Consider the following 22,785-nt stretch of genomic DNA (forward strand, 5'->3'; position numbering starts at 1 on the left):
CATAAAAGCTGAAACTCCACAATTTGAATGAATATGACTTAAAATAAGAAGGATTTTATTGATTGATTGATTTTTGAATGAATCAAACAAAGGGGATTGGTTTGATTCCTCTGATGTCATTATACTACCTTGAAGTACACATTCGACTTTCAAAAGTAGTACGGTAGATTTATTTCCAAAGCAATCCCTTATTTGAGTATTGCTGATTTAAACCACAATAACCATTAAAGAAATAAAAACAGAAAGGAATTGTTTTTGTATAACAAAACATGTAATACAATTGAAAGTATCAACCATTTTTAAATGTAAATATGTGTAAAACCGCCCTGATTTTTTAAATGTTTAAAATACTGTAAGCAAATGCACCAGCTATGATAGTGGTCTGATTTCATAACACTATATCCCTAACCCTGTAACATTAGACCACATTTTAGAATCATAAAATAATGTTTAACAACAAATTACAACTTGACGGAGACTGTAGTCAGGGTAAAATAAATAGAAGAAGGACCATTATTGTCCTACTCATTTCTCTAGCTGTAATTATCAGGCAGATTATTATTGAGAGATAATTTATTGCCTCGCTGGGAGCTATGTGTTAAATAAACGCAGCAGAGTAAATAGAGAGGGGGGGAGAACAGACTGCTGCTGCTATCAGATGGCAACACAGCGCCCACAGGGAAAGAGTGAGACGCGTGAGTGTCTATTCATACTTGTCAGTCCCAGCGAGCCCAAACACTGGGGTTCCATGTGTTGTGCCGCTGATTCGTTGAACTGGGAACTTTGGTACGCTGCCCTCCGATGCTCTCTTCGTGGCTCCTTCTGTACTGGGTCATGGTGTTGGCCCTCCGTCGCTGATATCACTGCTAACAGCTCAGCCAGCCGCCATCTGTTGTCCCTACAGCGCAGCTTCCAAAACCTGCGGTGTACTGAGCACTGCAAAAAAATGTGCTCCAATTTACATTATTTAGCTGATGCTTTTGGCCAAAACAACTTACAAAATACTTGAATACCGTAGACATGCGTACGGAAGCCATTTGGGATTGGGTATCTCCAACTGTTTGGCATGTTGACTGCAGGGGATGGGATTGAACCACTCACCCTGTGATTGGTAGATTAGCGCATTTACCCCCTGAGCCACAGTTTGGTTTTAGGATGTCTGATTTAGACATTCATTCAGGCTATATTTCTCCCATGTTTAATTAGGTATAAAAGCTTTGTTTGTACGTGCCATTCTAGCGCCTAAAGTTAAAGAATTGCTATAGAAATCTTTCTTAAGTAAAAGTGCAAAGCTATTATCATTAAAATATACCTAAACTATTAGCATTTAAAGTACTTGTTATGCAGGATGGTTCTTTCAGAGCGATGATATTATAATACAGTATGTCACAAGTATTTCTGCACTGTTGGATGGTTCAGAACAGGATCGTACTTTTTTTGTAAAATAACTAGTAACTAAATATGTAGGATATAAAGAAGAAGTACATTGAAATACTCGAAGTAAAATAACCTAAAAATAGTTTTTAGCACAGTTCTACAGTAAATGCACTTGCGTTACCACTGTGCTTATCTGAAGATTTTTTCAGACACATTTCCAAAACATACTTCTAAATTGACATTTCTGTGAGAAATGTAGGCATATTTCCCTATGAAACCCTTTCTATCAATCAATCAATCAATCAATCAACCAATCAATCAATCAATCAATCAATCAATGTTTATTTATATAGCCCAATATCACAAATGTTACATTTGTCTCAGTGGACTTCACAGTTTGTACAGAATATCAGTATGACAATACGACACCCTCAAGAGAAGCCGGTATCCTCAACTGTTATCTAAACACAGGCAGCCATGCAAGAACTTAACCTAAAAAAAAGAGTATAAAATAGGGACATTTAAATAAAAAACATCCAATCAAAAAAGAATAAGCAAACAAAATAATGAAACTGTACATTTTATTATAGTCCTTTCAGTCTACGACAGGTCGGTTCCAGAACAAAATGACTCAGGGTGCATCTGAGATTAGAGAAGGTGCAGTGGTAAAGTGCTATTTTTATAAGCGGGGAGTGGACCTAGCACCCTCTAAGGGGGTCCTCACCTCCTCTAGGGTGGTCCGGGGGCATGCTCCCACGGTTAGGCCTTTCGGGAAGATTTTTTTTAAAATATTGAAGTTAAAAGCATCAATCTGGTGCAATTTGAGAGCAACATGAAGTAATCTATAGATACATCTCAACACCTACAGTATAGGAAACAGAACTGTAAACAGATTTACTAGCAGAAGATGGCATATTTTTTACATGAATATTCCAGCCAATCTCTGTTTTGAAACCATGAGCTGCAAAATGAGCACCTTACCCCACTGTACAGGCCAGTTGGGTAATTTCTTAAATATATCTGGGCAGGCTCTGTTTTGCCGAGGTCCTCTGGCACTTGCTGGCCACCGAGGGATGGCAGTGTTTGGGGCAACAAAGACGGCTGCGGCTGCTCCGCCTCCTTGGGCGAGGCGGGGCAAAGCCGGCGAGTCGGGCGGGAGGACGTTAGTGTCCACGACAGTGGCCGCGGGTAACGTAATGTCCCCATGATCTGAACTGTTATTAGCCTACCTGCAGCAGTGTTACCACTGGCGATAAGGGCTGGTTGTTTTAACCTTTTTCTGATATCCACCATTGACTGCTGCTGTGTAAGCACCTTGCAGATGACGAACGCGCAGCGGCACAGGTCACGCACACCTCACATATTAACATTAGGCCTACTTACCGTTTAAATTGACCAAATAAATGCAGCAGACAATGTTATTCAACCACAATTTATTTTATTTCAACTACATTCTTCTTCTTCTTCTTATTGTTATTATTACTGCTATTATTAATATTATATATGTAATATTTTTCACTTTAAATTTTTTTTTTTTCACTTTTCATTTTTCAAATGAGGGTGCATAACGACTCAACTGAGGGTGCAATGCACCCTTATGCACCCCCGTAGAACCGGGCCTGGTCTACGATGTATGGAGATTGAGGCTTGTGCTGCATCAGACACAAAGAAACAATACCTGCTTGTAAAGGTTGGCAATACCTACTACAAGCAGTTTTGTTTTGAGTTTATAGACACAGGTCTTAACTTTGGTTGTACACAAGTACTGTATATAGGATATTCGTTTTTCAATGAGCAGTCCAGCATTAAAAAGAGTCTTTATCCATAAGTTTCAATGACAACCCAATTTTTACAGAATCAAAAAATCGTATTCCTGAATCTTTTAAAAGTATTTTTATACCTGCAGGAAATAGGTTTATCTCACAGAAGCTCCGTCTCCAGCTTAGAGCTTTTAGATTGTTAGAAGAACTGTCACAATTTTCTAAAAAGGTATCTCCAGTTAACAAGTGAAGCTGCATTGCAAACAACTGCTTAAATCTCTCTGCTTGATTTAAAGTTCTGCAGTGAGTTTCCAGGACAAAAGGTCTTATCTCTCCTTCCTGCGTGCTCCCTCATTCGTTCTGTGATTTTTGTTTTGTTTCACTTTGTCATTTATTTGTGACATTAACCCGTCTCTCCTTTTCAGCTCGTATCCCCCTCACTTACTCCCTCTTCCCTTTTCCTGTCTATCACATTAGCACATTTTTTTTCACTCTGTGCGGCTTCTAAATAGATGCTTCACACCTCTTGCTGTGATCTGAATTGATTCATATGCAGAAGGTGTCTAGAGCAGGAAGAATGTGCGATAATACGTTTGTAAGCTAATCTCCTGTTTAGCTCATGGCTAGCAGCTGCCGTATTCAATTATGCACCTGCTTAATAACTAAGGATGTTTTTCTCTGCACTTGTTTACATTTGTTACGTAGCTAGGCTTCCTCTTGTCTCTTGCATTTCCTGTCTGACCTTGTCAACTGGATGAGTTCTTACTCTCTTTTCTTGTTTTATTTTCACCCATTAAGGAAATGTACCTGCAATTTGAAAACGTGTCAGAATAGAATGAATTTGATATCCTGTATGACACAAGTAAATCTTGTAAGACCTTCACACAATGCCGTTGTTTGTCTATTGTGATCATAATGGTGCTTTAAATATCTATTATGTAGTTACATTGTACAAATGTTCTGTCCTTAATCAGGATAAAATGAAACGTATTTATAGCACATTTAAGATCAATATCTCCCTAAGATGTTCACGCAGCATTGCAAGAATCACATCAAACATAATTTTTCTTGTAAACTGGATCATTGTGTCAAACTGATGGTTAATGTGACACCATACTGTCGTAAAACACAGGCATAGCACTGGGTAAAGGGTTGAGAAAAAGGGGAATCATTTGGAGGATTGAAACTGTCCCTATACTACCAAACTAAGGCTGCCAATGAGCCATTAGTAGATAAAAACTACAAAGAATAGTACAAACAAACATGTTTTATAGGGTGGTTTTTCTTCTTTTTGAATGAAACAAGCTCCAATAGTGAAAAAACATTACTTCCTATTTATTCTATATATCTTTCTTGATCTCCAAGAAAACAGCACTGACTGATGTTTTTGACGGCCAAACAGCACATCGCTTTTTTTTTTTTTTTTTTTTGTGCTACAAAGAATTGTAGGATGGCATCATGACCTTTCGTTTCGTAAAGGATGGTCATGTGGTTTCACCTAGGTTTAAGGATATGAGGATGTAAACAATGAAGCACCTTTTATTCAATTATGAGAATAGCTTCATTTTGAAGTTATTACACTGAGCCACGAACCTTATTGCAATCCCTCACCAACTGCATGGAACAAATCAGTAGCTGGATGAGCAACAATTTCCTACAATTAAATAAAATCAAAACAAAAAGATAATTATCTTTGGTGCCAAAAGGGAGGAACGGGCTGAAGTGAGCGCTAAACTAGAAGCCCTACTGCTAAATATATCAGAAAAGGTGAGAAATCTAAGCGTAGTTCTGGACCCCGACCTCAATTTCAAATCCCACATTAATACAATTACTAAGGCCCCAGCCACACAAGGACGATAACGGTCATATCCGCTACAGTTTTCTATCATATAGACGGTTCGGCCATGCGAGGCTGACATGGAAACGCATAAAACGATAACAATAACGGGTCCCAAGGTGGGTATATCTGCGAACGAAACGCTCTGGGGGGGCAAGCGGCTCCGTGTTTACGTCTATTCGATCATTTCCTGATAACGTTGAAGCAATAGCCCCGCCTCTCCCCACCTCTGCTGCTCAGAGATCAACTGCTGGGCTGTCAGAAGAGGGAGAGGAAAAGAGATGCTCCGTTTAGTATTCTTATATGATTATATAGAGTCGTTATCAATTTGTTTTAAAGCTCAATAAATAACAAAGAAGACCTCTGACCGACACTTACCTAATTTTGTCCGGAAGATTTAAACGTTGACGGACATGTTGACCGGCGGAAAAAAAATCGAACTGAAACTCTGCCGCACGGTTCCCTCACCCCTTGGAAGAGGCGAAGAGGTGGGTGTTTTTCATCTGCTGGTGGACTAACGGAAAGATTTACAGCAGGAGCGCCAGAGTGTCGGGAAGTCTTCTTCACTGCTTTTGTGGCAGACTATAGTGCCACTTACAGGCCTGGCATAAGTACTACAGCGTCTCCAGCGCTTTCGAGCGGTCTCGTGTGATCGGACACTTTTCTGGTGCCTATTGCGTGTGGGCGGAAGCCTAAATCAGAATACCTGCATAACTAAAAAACGTAGCCAGACTTAGAAAGTTCATGTCTCATAGGGGGAAAAAGTCTGTCACTCGGGGCAGTATCCATTGCACTATATATAATCCAGGGGGCGGTATTGCGCCTAAAAGCTGTTTGCCAGCCGCCCTTAAACAACAAATGAAGAAGAAGAACAAAACTAACAAAATACAAGAAGAAGAAAAGTTAGTATGGCGATTTCAGATAACACACAGGAGCTAGAACCCACCTGCTTCTTTTAAATCAGCTGTGTGGGAACATTTCGGGTCCCCTATGGACTACTAGTGATGGCGAGTTGAGGCCTTAAGAAGCTTTGAAGCTTTCCAGCCAATTGGTTCAAAAAAGGGTTCATCTCATGAGGCTTCATCTGAACACTAACCCCTCTGTTGGTCAAAGTGTGTAAAACAGGCAGATTTGACATCTCAACAGTGTGCTCTATCTCATACCGAGTTCCCAATGAGTAAAGCCTTACGGCCCGTCCACACACAGGCATGAAAAAAATCTTTCAAAGCTTCGCCCATTCACTTGAATGGGGTGACGTAGAAGATTTTTAATCTTCACCGAACTGCATTGTGGGGAGCGGAGCATGGCTTTGCAAGCATCGTGAGCATCAAAAGTTGAGCAATGTTCAACTTTTGATGCTCCCGATGCTTTCGAAGCTGGCATCAGCCAATCAAATCCCGTTTATGCAAATCCCGCCAGTACAAGCGCTAGCCAATCAAACCGCGTGCAAGCTGGGAGAGCCATACCGCAGTTCATTTCCTCATATTCCAAACGAGAAATTACGGTAGCAAATCACCCGGTTCTTTACGACCAGAACTATTTACCGGGATACAAACCGGAGGAACCAGGCATGGAGGGAGGTGGCAGAGACAGTGGGTGAAACTGGTAGGTTTTCGCCTGTTTGGGGAGTTTATATCCAGTTTACTTCGTTTTAACATTGCTATTGCTTTGTATGTCGGGGGCGGGAGATTCATGTGATTGGTTGTTGGTCGCGTTGCTCGAAAAAAATCGCCAAGCTTCAGACACGCCCAGCATCAAGATTTTTCAAGATTTTTTTCATGCCTGTGTGTGGACGGGCCTTTAGAATAACTCTAAACAACGAATATTAAATCATATTTTCATGTTTGCAATATTGTATTTCTTCCAGTTGAATGATTGTGATTGAAAAGCCTAAGGAGGCTGGTAAACATTGCAAAGAGGGATTTGTATTCCTTAATAATATTCATAAACTTAACCATGTTGTAGCCTGAGAAAGGCTAAACCATATCAAATAATGCACTTACTACATTATCTCATTTAGCTGTAGCTTTTATAAACAAAAAAAAAAGTTTTGACCAGTCGTTGAACCAGGGACCATGCGGTTGTGAGTCAACTGCTTTCCAGCTGAGCCACAGCCCACACACTGGATCTACCCGAAAACACTGGATCCTATTTATTCCTGTATTTATTTATTCATTTATTTATTTATTCCTGTTTTTAGTCCTACATTTATTTATGCTTTTATTTATTTATACTTATGACATGTTCCGACCTCTATATCAGTGAGGGTCTGAGCTCTCTTAATTCCGTCGTGTCACCGGGACCAGGTACAGGATGGGTAATATCGTTGTTATTATACATCCATGGCCATGGGTAATATGAGCGTTGGGGTTCAACAGTCTATGGGTTCAACCGATCTAAAGCACTTTCTGAAGCAGTCACGTGGTATTGAGGGGCAGTGAGGCTTCGTTTGTCATCGGTGACGTCACTGGCCCAAAACGATACAAGCCTCGATACAAGCTTCACAAAAAGCTTCGGGGATTACTCGACACACGCTCCGAAGCCTCGGCGCAATACGTAACATCAACAATAACGATGGAGTGCGAGTGGTGGATCGGACGAGGAAGGTGTGTCGGCGTTGTTCGACAGCGGAAGCCATTGGCATATATATTTCAACTCTGCTTTTAATTTTTATGCTCCCCACAAATGGAATAAACTTCCAGAAAACCTGAGGTCTTCACCAACGCTGACTTCTTTTAAGTCGAGGCTAAAAACACTACTTTTTACAGCTGCTTAACCAGAAGCCTTTTAACTTGTTTTAGCACCTACCGTATTTACAATGTCGTTTTTAAACTATTGTGTATCTCATTTATGCATGGTTTTCATGAATCTGTTATTCCATTATGTTTATTTATTGTGTTTCTTTCTGTTGTCTTACTATTAAGTGATAATGATCATGTAAAGCACTTTGAATTTCCTCTGCGTCTGAAATGTGCTATACTGTATAACCTTATATACCTTACCTTAAGCCAGTGGTTCTCAAACTTTTTCTGTCAGGCCCCCCATTTGGAGAAAAAAAAATGACGGGCCCCCCCAATACAAATAGTCAGGCTCAGTGGCCAACACAAATAGTCGGGGTGCTGTGGGGTAGCTTGACGTTTCATAGAGGGTGCTCAAACATTTAGGGTTTCCCATTAATGTACCGGTCGCCACAGTTGAATTTGAAACTACAACAATCCCCACGCATATACACAGTGTACCCACGGCTGTTACAATTAAGGCTTGATAATCAGCTCACGGCATAGGTGTAAGAAGGGGTAAAGTGCTATTTTTATAGGTGGTGTGTGGACCTCACACCACCTAGACCGGGGGGTCCGGGGGCATGCTCAACACCCATTTGAAACAGAACTGTAAACAGATTTACTTTTTCTTTATGGATATTTTACAAATCACCCTTTTAAACTTTGTTATTTTTTTACTGTCATATAGTATTTCATACCTGTTTTTAATTTAATCTCTTATTTTTTTATAACTATAATGATCATATAAAGGTGTGCCTCGGAAATAATTGTTTACATTAATGGTGACCAAAACGTTTGAGACCCACTGAGATAACACTGAGAGAGTCCTTTAGCTCACTGAGTCTCTCAGTCTGACAGGAGAGGACTCTCCTCCACCTTGTTGTTGAAAAAACTCCTTATATCCGTTAGCGTAGCTCGCTAGCACCAGAAGCTAACAACAACGATCTCCGGTACCGGTGCGCTCTCTCTCTCTCGCTCGTGCACGCACACAAAATGGCTCGTTCCACACACACACAGAGCTGAGCTTTAATGAAACACAGAGACCCAGACGTAATAGTACTGTACTGTATCATATTATTTCGAATAAATAATTTTTCAAATTATGATTTTAAAAAATAATAATTTTATAACCATTTTTCCTCCTGGTCTCTCGCGCCCCCCCTGTCATGCCTCTGCGCCCCCCAGGGGGGGCCCGCCCCCCACTTTGAGAACCACTGCCTTAAGCAAACAAGACAATTTGAAAAATACTCTACGGAAGCATTACTTGGCAATGCTAACATGCTGATACTGACCACACACTATTTTAGTCATCTTACTTACATCTTTACTTTTTTTAAATTCCGTTTTGGACCTAAACCAAGAAGCTGATGCTTGAGGAAAGATCTCAGGTATTACAAAAGTGAGTAAAATTCATCCTAAAGGCAAACTTGATTGTCTCTACCAAATGTAATGGCAATCCATCTAAATATCTTTTACAAAAAAGCTAAAAGCTGAAACATTAATCTACCAGTGGCAATAGAGCAGTGGTTCTCAAACTTTTCTCAATAATGTACCCCCTTTGAAAAAAAGATTCAGCCAAGTACCCCCTGATCAGCCCAAAAACAATTTGTTAGGGAAAAAATGCCTATATAAAGAGGTACAACAGCGCTGCACCATCAGTGTCTGATTTATTAAAACAACATGAGGAAAACTTGAATGCTACATTTCAAATGTTTACAATCCATCACTAAATTCATGGCAAACCAATTTTAACATCATGCAATATCACTAAGACGACATTAGTTGCATTGAACTGATCTTTTTAATAAGTTGTATTTAAAATGTAGTGAGAAACATGGGTTTGTGCTTCACTGAGATCTTTGTCATTCTGACAGGGAGGCAAACTGCAGTTATTACACTTCGCATTTTGAAATATGCGTAACTGTTAATATAAAACCAACACTGCTCAAACTTCGTAACTTTTCCTAACATTGGTATATTTATTTATTTATTTTGGGGCGTGGGGAATGAAGAGAAAAACAAATATGAGCATTTTATGAGCATGGGATGTTGACCCCTCATATAAACATATGCATAATGCTGCGCTATACTTTGCAGCTACAAGCCGTTGCCAAGCAATGCTTATTGTTTAGGTGTCCTTTGATAAGCAGGCACTCATATAATTAGCTAGATCTAGCTACATCTGATAGATTTGGACATAAATGCGAGTGAAGTATAACCGGACGTGAGAGAGAGATCAGAAATCAGATCAGCTGCTGCTGACGGAGAACACGCAGCTCTTCCGGATCAAAGCTCCCCCGCTGTGACGGACCATTGAGCGGAGCAAAATACACTAAGAGTTAGATCTAACACACTTAGCTAGTTTATCTACTCTGGAACTAGCTAAACTACTCAGCGAGCTGCACAAGACCGACGGGCTGTCAAGAGAGGGGGAGGAAAAGAGAGCACCCCGTTTATTTTTCCCATTTTATTATCCAGAATTACTGTAAACCTTTGAATAAAGTAGTTAATCTACTATTAGTAGATTGTTTAAATGCATTATGTTTTTTCTTTTCATTAACATAAAATTAATCTCACGTACCCCCTGCAGTACTCCAACGTACCCCTAGGGGTCCGCGTAACCCCATTTGAGAACCACTGCAATAGAGGGTAACGAAGATGACTGGGTTTAATCCTGTAAGGACTATTGACTTCTGTCTAAAATCCCATAGTAATCAATCCAATGGTTGTTGAGTTATCAGTCAGGCCCGACTAGGTAGACTGACCCTTGGATCAACCAAATCTAATGAAGTTAGATTGTTTAGTTGCATACAAGTTGAGCCAAATATTTTTGCTGAATTACAGCCCTCTGCTCCAGCAGTCTTCAGTTTAATAAAAATAAAACAGGCTACTGCTAATAGAAAACCAAATTACAGATGGACTCAATGATACACATGAGAACAGACATGTTAGAGTGAATAAATGAAGGACCAAGGTATCCCACCAGAGAGGTGAGTGTATAAGCCTAAGCAATCCTTTTGTGCGTGTGCTGTGTTGTGTGTAAAGTCACGCCTGGCTGGCTGTTATCTACCAGAGACTCGCAGGTCCCTGGGGGGACACCAGAGGAGTCATTTGATTCCCTTGCAGTTTCTTCTCCGACTGCAAATTTAAAACAGGACCAACATAGACACTGATAGGAAGGCAAACTGAGTGTTTCTTTAATGAAATACATTCAGTTTCTGCCTAATCCTTACCGAACAGATTCTTGTCTTACATATACAATTAACACATGTATAACACAATTTCAGCCTCTTTTTCTAACTGATTCAACACAGTATGTCATTTCTGCAACAAGGGGGCTTTCAATCGAGCATAACAATAGTTAGACTTTGATAATGTGAATAGAATTAGCCTGGGATCAAGGGAGTTGCTGCCCTCAATGTTGAACAGCCACCATTGATGACGTGACTCAGAAAATATGTTTATCGACGAGGTTTTTGAAAACGTAGCCCTAATGAATTTGCTGTAAAAAATGTAAGCTATAAACATGTGCGCTTTGTGGGGACATCCTTGAAACGTGCTGCAAACGCAATGACAGTTGTGATCCGTCACAAGATTGCAATACAAACTATAGTCAACTGAAGTATATAGTGGATAGCAGACTTCCTTAATATTGAGATATAACGCCATTGGCAGGCGACCAAATAAAACGCACTGTTATATTATACAAAATTACTGTTTTTTCACGGTTTGAATCTTGTTGCAACATTTAGGGCGATGTACAGTACAACCCAAAATGTATGTCATAGGTGTAGCCGTTTATTTATTATCACGCGAAACGTTAAGTATTCTACCTTTTACCAAGCACAAGCTGCCGCTCACACCCGACATTGAAAGTGTTTCTCAAATCAGCAGCCCCCCCGCTCTTTGTCTCTCCTCAGTTAAGGTCTGTTTATGAAACACAGACGATCAGCTCTGATTTGATTTGATTCAGCAGCCCTGTTAATTATGATGAATCTTCCCTCCATTCGCGTGTACGTAGACTCTCTTCACTTTTCTGTGCTGACGCTGTGTTCAGTGCCACAGTGCCGTTAGTCTGGGACAATAGTGCCTTTTGAATTTGCCTTTCAAATATTGACTGGCATTCATTTGCTGGGTGTACCAAATATGTTAGAGTTAGCACATTAGTGTGGTTCAGATAGTGTCTGACAGGCTGTCGGTCTCAGAAATACTTATTAAAACGTTCTACATGTTGACTTTCCCGATGTGACACACGCACCCAGTTTGCATCATTTAGAATCAGTCCTGCTGCTCATTAACTAAGCTAGCATCTACCCCATACTGCTGAATCACACACACACACACACACACACACACACACACACACACACACACACACACACACACACACACACACACACACACACACACACACACACACACACACACACACACACACACACACACACACACACACACACACACACACACACACACACACACACACACACACCGCACAAAGAATGTTCTTCAGTTTGTACATTACACATACATATTGTACCCAGAATGCACACATGCTTCCCAAACATCCACACAACAATCTCTATATCTACACTTGTGAGGATCTCAAAGAGACAATGCATTCTGCAACTTTAACAATGAGTGCAAATAGCTAGTAGGTTAAACTGCACCATGGTCAGTTAAATTAATCTTTACTTTACAAATGTATCCCCACTTGTTATTGCTTGATTCAGCAGAAACAGGGGAGTTCAATAAGTAATACTACATACATGTTCTAAAGAATGAAAACAAAAGTATTGTATTCTTGGAGCGGCATCTGATTAATAACATGATTCGATTACTAATATACGTTTTTTTTTACTGCAATTTAAATAATAACCATTTAATAGCCTACGCCAAACTGCTGTGTATTTCTTACCATTTGTGCTTCTCTCTTCCCCTTCTGTGGGCTTTCTTTTCTTAACCTGCTTGTGTGTTTCTTACCATTTGTGCTTCTCTCTTCCTCCTCTGTGGGCTTTCTTTTCATAACCTGCTTGTGTGTTTACCTTTTCTACCCTTTCTCTTTCCCTTTCTATTTCCCAACTTCAAGTCTCCAGATGAGATAGATATGATGGTAAGCTCACTTTAACCTCCTGCTTTTTTATACATACCATCCATCTTTCCATCCTGCTGCTTTCTAACCATCAGAGTGTCTTACTTTCCCACTTGGCCATTTAAAAAACGTCTTTGCAGATGATTGTCAATTAGCCTTTCAGTTCTTGGTATAAACATGTATTGATCATTTTCTATTCATTTCTTTCCACATCTCCCTATCTTCAAGGTGTCATGTGGTTTTATTATCCCTTCTACCAGTCCATTGAAAGTATACATACAGTATATATATATATATTAACGCTGTCAAAATTATCGCGTTAACGGCGGTAATACTTTTTTTGAATTAATTGCGTTAAAATATTTAACGCATTTAACTCATGTGCAGAATGATCCGCCCTATACATCCCACAGTGGCAGCGCTGGGGTAGGCTACAGCCATATCAAGAAATGGCTTAGCCCCACCATGAAAAATGATTTTAAAGTAAGCAAAATAAAGTCCGCCAACTCGCTCCGAGTAAATTGCACAGACAGCAGTTAGTAAGATTGATTTCAGCAGCCACTTGTCTGGAAATACCAAAGACTAGAAACGGTTTTGAAAACTTTTGTCACGTAGTGATCGTCTTCTCAATAGAACATCTTTGATAATGTCTTCTGGCCAATCAGAAATCAAGATAACGACGTTGTGTTGTTGCAGGAAGTCCTAATGGAGAATACTTTTGCTGTAGTACATCTCTATGTACATCGATACAACATTACGTGTTGATAGAAATCAACACGTAATGAAATAAGACCCCACGGTTTGATGATTGATAGGTGTGTGGGCTGTCTTTCATTTTGACACACAGAACAATTTTATAATAAACATACATACATACTGTATGCTAAATGGATATATCTGCCTTCTTTCATTTATCTTTCCATTCCCACAACAATATACATAAAAAAATGGCATATTTTGGACATAGTTCGAATGGTGATTAATCATGATTAATTCATTTTTAAGCTGTGATTAATCTGATTAAAATTTGTAATCGTTTGACAGCCCTAATATATATATATGTTTACCTTTCCTTATCCATCCATCATTCCTTCTTATTATTTATTCTATTTCTATGTGTCCTGCATGCATCTTTCCTTACTGTTTGTCTCTATTTGACTATCGATTCAGTGTCATATATAAAAACATACATAAAGGACATTATTATCATTAAAAGGCAACCATATTTTCCTTTTTTTTTTCAAGAAACTTGTTCCTCAGACCCACAGTATGTAGCCCACACTGTTGTGTAACAGAATACTATTGCTAAGTGTAATGTAATTACTAAGATTTGAGAAAAAAAAGTTCATTATTTCTTATGCACACTTGACTGGTCTTCTACCTTATAGGAAGAATACGTAGTATTACAGAGAGTTTAATCCCGTGTGTGTGTGTGTGTGTGTGTGTGTGTGTGTGTGTGTGTGTGTGTGTGTGTGTGTGTGTGTGTGTGTGTGTGTGTGTGTGTGTGTGTGTGTGTGTGTGTGTGTGTGTGTGTGTGTGTGTGTGTGTGTGTGTGTGTGTGTGTGTGTGTGTGTGTGTGTGTGTGTGTGTGTGTGTGTGTGTGTGTGTGTGTATTTTGCAGGCTCAGCAGCTACAGAAGAAAGATGCTCAGCTGAAAGTGTTGGATGCTTTCTACAAGGAGCAGCTGGCACAACTGGAGAAGAGGGTACAACACACACCAACATTTATTAGATTCCTTCACATATTCCCAAAGGTGCACACACACAGAACTATAGACTTGGAACTTGGACAGACTCAGCTTTGTGACACACATAAAGAAACACCCTCAGACAAATGCAGGCACAGTGCATACGCTATTATTGTCCAAATGATTTGGGAAAGTTCACCCACTTAGAACACTGAAAGTGGACGTAACTGATCGATAAATGGACTGTACTTATATAGCGCTTTATCCAGTCTTTTTAAGACCCCTCAAAGCGCTTTACATACTACATGTCATTCACCCATTCACACCCATTCATACAGAACAGTGTACCTTACTCTAGGAACTAACATTCATACACATTCACACACCATTGGTCATGCCATCGAAAGCAACTCAGGGTTAAGTATCTTGCCCAAGGATACATCGACATGTTGGCTGTACGGGCTGGGATCGAACCCACAACCTTCTGGTTGAAAGACGACTGCACTCCCTCGCAGCCACAGTCGCCCAGATAACTTTTGCTGTTTTACTCCTGTCATTCACATCTGCAGAAACATACCCTGTCAAAGTAGCACTGTGTGACATTAACATGGTTGGTTGTTACCAAGCTATTTATTGGGTTTTATTGCATGGACCTTTTCTGTTTAACATAAAGTTAAACTAGCCCAAAAAAATAGCAAGATTTTACAAAGATCCGTCAGAAAAGCACAAGGTGTGTCGGTAAAAAGGAAACAAAGATTCTAGCTAACCTGAGCGCTTCCACAGAGCTCTCACAAACTCTTTCATCCCCTTTCATCTGCCCAGCTGACATTTAGCAGGCAGGAAAGGTGTGGAAGCCTCGAGTTAAGTCTCAGCTGTACAAGATGGACCGGCTCTCTGAGGGAAGTGCTCCCCTAGTTCTTAGATGGAGAAGACTTTTGCAGGACGTTATGTGTCAAATCTAGGTGTTCTGTTTAACATGGCTAAATGTTGGGAGAAGATGGAGTCACACGGGCCATGTGAATGCCATCCCTGCAGTGCAACAGTTACCCTCTGTGGGTCATATGTTTGTAGCTTTGTACCATTTAGAAATGATAATACCAGTGTTAAGGAAATAGTATCTTTTGAAAGAACACCAACAGAGTATTTCATTTGCCTTTCTTTTTTTCTAACTCATTGTAACCCATTATGGGAATACAGTTGAATAAAAGGCCACCACCTCTCCCTACCATCAAGATATTTCTACAAATATACGATACAAGTGTTGAAGTAAAAATGTATTTTATTTAAAACACACACAAAACTTAACGTCACAGACTGTATGCGTTTTATCAGCTGAAGCAGTGGGCTAATCAAGGTGACGTAACATTAAATTAAAAAAAGTTACCAATATTTTTTTAATGTACCTAGCCCTACTCAATCATACACTCAGCCTTTAGAGGGGCCCCATCTTTCTAATTTCAGGGTCATATATTTTGTGCCTCTATAGAAGTATTTACATGCTTTAATGTTCAAAGGTCTTTATTTCGTCTCATACTGCCTGTGCTGCAGCACTTCTTTTCACCCTCTGTCTGAAACCAGAGCCCAGCTTGGTTAGCTGGACGGCTCTGTTGTGATTGGTCAGTTCATAGATGTCCCACCCCTCAGCCTATCACGTACAATGTGTAGGAGCCCTAGCCAAAAGGAGCTTGAGTGTTACATAGGGATATAATTATGTGACTGAAGTAAACAAAGTAGTCCAATGGAGGATTTTCAGGCAGGGGGAGTGTGTGTTGGAGAGAAAGTCCCTTTGGAGCGAACTTTGTGATTTTAGCCTTCGGAGTCTATTAACATGCACAACAACCAATATTAACCCCCCTCAAAGAAAGGGAAAAGCTTATTTATTGGCTTTTCTTTTAGTGTACGTACAGGTTCATTTTTTTGTTAATTCCAGAGTACTGTTGGAAAATTGAACTAAAGAAAATCTCACAGCAGGTTTGGAATAAACTGTGTGCATATGTGCATGTCGGTTGAGTTTATATTTAGTGTCTGCCATAAGCTACCATAAGCGGATAGAGTTGTTGGAAGCCACTGACTCGAGCAATGGGCTTTTTTCTGTTTGGCTAAATCTGAAGTTTGGGCTTTCTGAAACAAGTAAATGGTTTGCATCTTTCTTTTTTTCTTTCTTTTCATACTTTCCCCCTTGATTCTATTTCCGTCTTCTTCCATTGACAGGTTTACAGCATCATAACACAACATCTGTATTCTAATTATCATGCATGCAGCCTAAATAAACATTGATTACCTCAATGAATATTCTTTAGACACATTTGAAACACACACACACACACACACACACACACACACACACACACACACACACACACACACACACACACACACACACACACACACACACACACACACACACACACACACACGTAGTAGGGCTGTACTATTCGGGTTTCAATTTCGTTATTCGGATATTCGTTTTGTTTGTTTTTTCATTTCCCCCCCGTTTTTTTCCAAATTAAATTCATTGAAATCTCCAATATCAACGTAAGAGCTTGTTCGGGGGGTGCTAACACTTAACCATAAACGTTATCGTTTACTTTCTCCGTCTTTATATGTAGATATTACTTTTCTCCGTTAATCTCCGTACCGTTGTTTCCAAAGCAACATCAACTTCCTGTCAACAGCGCTACCTCTCCTTCAAAATAAAAGCATATCCATAAATAGGAAGCCAAGCCAAATTACACTTAAGACATATACAAATGCAACGAAAGTAACAAACACAATGCGATATCCTTTTCAATTTCAAAGAACACAAATTGGGTTTATATCTATAAAACAACAATACTGTAGAATAACAAAAAACCATGAGCTGCAAAATGATACCCCACTGTACAGGCGAGTTGGGTACTTTTTTAAATATACCTGGACAGGCTCTGTTTTGCCGAGGTCCTCTGACACTTGCGGGCCGCTGAGGGGGGGCGGTGTTTGGGGCAACGAAGACGGCTGCGGCTGCTCCGTCTCCGTGGGCGAGGCGGGCAAAGCCGGCGTGTCGGGTGTTAGTGTCCACGACAGTGGCCACGGGTAACGTAGTTTCCCCATGATCTGAACTGTTATTACCTGCAGACAGTAGATGCAGTGTTACTGCTGGCGATTAGGGCTGGTTGTTTTAACCATTTTCTGATGTCCATCACTGACTGCTGTGTAAGCACCTTGCAAATGAAGAACGCGCAGCGGCACAGGTCACTCACACCTGAAATAATAACGTTACTTACCGTTTAAATTGACCAAATAAATGCAGCAATGTTATTTAACCACAATTACAATTTATTTTATTTCAACAAAATGCTTCTTCTTCTTCTTCTTCTTCTTCGGTGGTGGATGTTTGTTTGAAGAGGGAAGAGGGAATTTCAACTTTAACTCTTTTGTTTCTGTTTCAATCGTTTCTTTAACTGTAAGATCTTTCGTTGGGATTTTTGTACCCTTTGCAAGTACGGTTAATTTGTTAATTTCGTGTTTTTCCGTGCCTCGTGGCGGGGATGGCGTCCTCCGGGGCGCCGCCGGTGTCTCTGAGACACGGAGTGCGGCTGGTGGCTCACGCCGCAAGCACAGTGGAGCAGGTGCTGCTGGCTGTGGGGGATCAGGTCGGTCATGTAAATATCTCCTATGCTTCCCGCATGAACAAAGCGGTCGTGGTCTTTTTGAAAGACCAGAAATATGTGACGGAACTTATCGAGAGCGGATTAATGCTAAACGAGGAATACATTCAAGTTTCACCGCTGGCGACACCGTCCACGCGGATCACTGTGTCTGGCGTTCCTCCGTTCATCCCGAATGAGGCGCTGGAACGGGAGCTGAAGCGTTTTGGTAAGTTTGTCAGTAGTCTCCGCACTGTTGCTCTGGGGTGTAAGGATGAAAAGTTAAAACATGTCCATCCTCTGCGGAGACAGGTTTTCATGTTTCTGAATTGTCCCACTCAGACACTAGATGTGTCCTTCCGGGTGAGGCACGAAGAGGGTTTTTATATGGTTTATGCGAGCTCAGGGAGCGTAAAGTGTTTTGAGTGCGGGGAGTCGGGTCACAAACGTGTTGCATGTCCACAGAGACGGCACGCCGCTCCGCCGGGTGCGGCTGGGCCCGGGGCCGCCGGGGCAGCCGTGCCGGGGGCGGCCGGGGCCGCTGGGGCGGCCGGGCCGGGAGCCGCTGGGGCGGCCGAGCCGGGGGCGGCGGGGGCTGCTGCTGCACCCGCCGGGGCCCCGGTGGCTGCGGAGGAAGTAGGGATGAATATCGTGAGAGATGAAACAGGGACTGTAGAGAGTGTGAGAGGAAAAAATGTGGAAACAGGTAAACGGGTGAGAGATGATGTAGCACAGGGGTGTCCAAACCTTTTTCACTGAGGGCCACATACAGAAAAATATGCGAAAGGTTGGGCCACTCACTAAAGTTAAGTTAAAGTTAAATCGCCTCACCTCTAGTGTATTAACAGTAATAAAAATCAATCAATCAAATGTAGGTAAATCATTCTTGATAATTTATTATACTTAAAGAAAAAACTTTATACATCACATCTTTCTATGTATGGGTATTCATTTATCTATTTTCAAATAAAATCAATCAAATTTAGGTAAATTATTCTTGATAATTTATTATACTTAAAGAAAAAACTGTATACATCACATCTTTCTATGTATGGGTATTCATTTATCTATTTTCAAATAAAATCAATCAAATGTAGGTAAATTATTCTTGATAATTTATTATACTTAAAGAAAAAACTTTATACATCACATCTTTCTATGTATGGGTTTTAATTTTTTTTACAAAAAGGGTTGGCAGCTCATTCTCAAAACTGCAGCCTCAGATTGCTTCTTTGTCAGGATGGGGACCCCCTTCACAGCCCTGTATAAAGAGGGAAAAATAACAGGACAAGGGAAAGGGTAGGCTTTATTTAACCTAGTTATGCAAATAATTTATTGCGGTTGTTAACACATCAGCTAACGTTTTTTAGAAAAATGTTATCAACTTTAATTGACTGAATTTATTAAGTAATTGGGCTTTTGAACACATGAATACTGTGTAATATATTTTATCTCACCTACAATGGGAACAGCGTTGCACTTAATGGGAGCAGTGATGCTGCGCTCTGGACTGAAGGATGGCTGGCAGGTCAGGAGTAAGTTTGGTGGTTGAGATGCGAAGGACATCACAGAGATGGCTGTCGGTCATTTTGGTTCTCAATCTGCTTTTGTTCAGAGTTAACAGAGAAAATGTTTGCTCGCATATGTATGTTGTGCCAAACAGACTCGTCATTCTTTTTGCGTGGCGTCGCATCAGAGGAAACTTGGCCTTTTCCAAGCTCTGGTAGAAGTCGGGTAGGGAGAGGAGCTGATGTTGATTCTTCAGAGAATCATCACACTGCATTTCGATGAGTTCTAATTGCAGACTCTCTTCCACTTCTTCTGCATCCATCAGGAAGGGAGTTGAGAACAGCTTGATTTCTTTCTCAATGACAGAAAAATCTTGGAAGCGCTGATTGAATTCTGTCATAAGAGTTGTGATCACAGACACATATTTCCCCTTTTTAGCAGAGAGGTCGGCCTTTGGATGAGCACATTTGATTTCGGACAGCGTAGGGAAGTGCGCAAGGTTGAAGTTGCGTAGTTGTGTCTCAAAAAGACGAAGCTTCGCACAGAATGCTTTCATGTGTGCATAAAGTTGTGGTACAAGCTGGTCTTTGCCTTGTAGGCTCTTGTTCAGTGAGTTAAGATGACCAGTAAGATCAACTAGAAAGGCCAGGTCTGCCAACCATAGAGGATCACTCAGTTCATGAAGAGGTCGGTCCTTCTCTTTCAAAAACTGGTCAATTTCTGATCTCAGGGAATAAAACCGCTTCAGCACGGAGCCGCGACTAAGCCAGCGCACATCACAATGATAGAGTACGTCCCCGTATTCAGCATCGACATCAGATAGGAAAGCTTGAAATTCTCTGTGGTAGAGCCCTCGTGCTCGAATTATGTTGACAGTTTTCACAACTGTGGTCATCACATCGCCAAGCTGGACTGTCTTGGCACAGAGAGCTTCTTGGTGGATGATACAGTGCAATTTTACAGCCTCGCCTCCACTCTCTCGCACCTTGGCGCACACCATAGATGCCATTCCTTTGCGCTCGCCTGTCATAGCGGGAGCCCCGTCCGTTGCAACTCCACACAGCTTGTCCCATTTAAGTTGCATCTTGTTAATTGCACCTGACACGGCTTCAAAAATTTCCTTACCCGTTGTTGTGCCCTTTAGACTCCGAAGATCAAGCAGCTCCTCCGTAATGCAAAAGTTATCGTCAACTCCCCGCAAAAAAATTAACAGTTGTGTGGTGTCTGTGGCATCTGTGCTTTCATCACATGCAATCGAGTAAAAATCAAAAGCACAAGCTTTATGTGACACTTGATTTTGTATGTTAGCTGACAAGTCTTCGATTCGCCGCACAATTGTGTTTCTGGACATGCTCACGTTGTTGAATTCCTGCATCTTTTCCGGGCACATTATTCCAGCGACTTTAATGAGGCACTGTTTAACGAAGTCACCGTCTGAGAAAGCTTTCCCGTGGCGCGCTATGAGTTGAGCTACCTCATAGCTAGCTATTGTAGCATTTTCTTGTGTTTTGTTAGCACGGTAAAAGTACTGTTGTTGAGCCTGCAGGTTAGCTACCATTTGCTTGACTTTCTCCTCTCGCTCAGCAGCAGTGTAGGACGTGAAGGTCGGATGCTTGGTTTCGTAGTGTCGTCGTACATTGTACTCTTTCATCACTGCAACCGTTTCATTGCAAATCAAACGGACACATTTCCCCCTGACTTCTTTGAAGAAATATTCATTTTCCCACTTTGTTTGAAATTTTCTGCATTCACTTGCTATCTTGCGTTTCTTTGGTTCTGCCATTTTGTCGTCGCGGATTTTTTTTATTTGAAACTTTTTTTTGTGGAGAAGCTGCATTAGGACTGCAGCTAGTGAGTAGCTCCACCTACTGGTCAAACTAAGAACTACAATAAAGTCAAGTGCAAGTTTCATGTGTGGGCCACATTCTATTCTATTTTTATAATTTGCTGCGGGCCAATAACAAATGGATCCCGGGCCGCAGTTGGCCCGCGGGCCGTACTTTGGACACCCCTGATGTAGCAGGACAGGTGAGGACTGGTGCTGTGGGACAGGTAGAGGCTGTTGGCACACAGGAGCTGCCGTCTGGCTCTGGGCGGAAAAAAGAGCTTCAACAGGCTGCAGACAATAATGAGGTGACAGAGATGGACACAGACGGTGAGGGGGATTCTGACTGTGGTTCAGTTGCAGATAGTCTCTCTCAGAACGCAGAGATATATTCTTTGGAAGAGATTAATGTCTTTTTTAGACGAGTCTTTTGGCAAGTCAGTGGAAGTGAGAGATTTTTTCCCTGACATTGACAAGTTTCTTCATACAGTGAGAACTCTTCAGAAAGTTGTAGGGTTAGACCTGCTGGATGAAAATAAACGTTATCGTCTCAGGAGGCATGTAACTGCTATGAAAAAAGATACGACAGGAAGCAAAAGAGGGAAGAAACTGAAAAGGTCTAAATAATTTCAACATGATTTGCAACACTGGGTGTCTCCTCTCTGCTGTGTGTACCTGTCTGTTCTTTCTCTCTGTCTCCTTCCTCTAATGCAGGCTTTAAGGGTTGCTTCCTTGAACATGAACGGGGGTAAAAGTGCACAGAAAAGAGCTTTAGTGTTAGAAGTCTTTAATCAGAAAAAATTAGATTTGATATTTCTGCAGGAAACGCACAGTGATAGCCTGAATGAGACGGACTGGGGGATGTGGTGGGGGGGTCAGTATGTACTCAGTCATGGCTCAAACCTTAGTGCTGGAGTAGCTGTTTTATTCTCCCCCTCTCTAAATGTAAAGATTTTACCCAGCACTGAGATAGTGGCAGGTAGAGCCTTGATGGTGAAAGTGGAACTGTTAGAGTTCAGTTTCACCTTTATTAATGTGTATGCACCCAATCAGGGCCCTGTACGTGTATCTGTGTTTCAGTTATTAAAAGACAAGCTAGACACTAGTGTACAGGGGGAGTGTGTTATACTGGGGGGGGACTGGAACGTTTGCACTAATGTCACTTTAGACAAAATAGGACGGGAGCCTCATCCTCAGTCGTCCCTTTTACTGTCACAGGTGATAAGAGTGGCTGACTTAGTGGATGTGTGGAGGATGAAGCATCCCTCCGTTAAACAATACACCTGGATGAG

General features: G+C 41.1%; 2 protein-coding genes across 4 annotated transcripts in view; one reads left to right on the top strand and one right to left on the bottom strand.

Annotated features, from left to right (window-relative positions):
- Positions 1 to 22,785, top strand: part of chchd6a (coiled-coil-helix-coiled-coil-helix domain containing 6a) — a 104,800-nt gene that overhangs the window by 22,095 nt on the left and 59,920 nt on the right. For 2 of the 3 annotated variants that reach the window (XM_079676729.1, XM_079676728.1), the window contains exons 5-6: positions 12,844 to 12,867; positions 14,468 to 14,551. In XM_079676729.1, the coding sequence (XP_079532855.1) occupies positions 12,844 to 12,867; positions 14,468 to 14,551 (108 nt within the window). The remainder of the gene's footprint in view (positions 1 to 12,843; positions 12,868 to 14,467; positions 14,552 to 22,785) is intronic. The other variant, XM_079676730.1, reaches the window with a different exon arrangement.
- On the bottom strand, positions 268 to 21,580 carry LOC307036417 (general transcription factor II-I repeat domain-containing protein 2-like; the record flags this gene model as incomplete). The annotated part of the gene is made up of 3 exons (XM_079676725.1): positions 268 to 936; positions 17,447 to 19,420; positions 19,617 to 21,580. One exon carries the CDS (start codon positions 21,578 to 21,580, stop codon positions 19,640 to 19,642), a length of 1,941 nt encoding a protein of 646 aa, XP_079532851.1. The 3' UTR covers positions 268 to 936; positions 17,447 to 19,420; positions 19,617 to 19,639.

Source organism: Notothenia rossii (genome assembly GCF_949606895.1).
Source record: "Notothenia rossii genome assembly, chromosome: 4".
Lineage (NCBI taxonomy): Eukaryota > Metazoa > Chordata > Actinopteri > Perciformes > Nototheniidae > Notothenia > Notothenia rossii.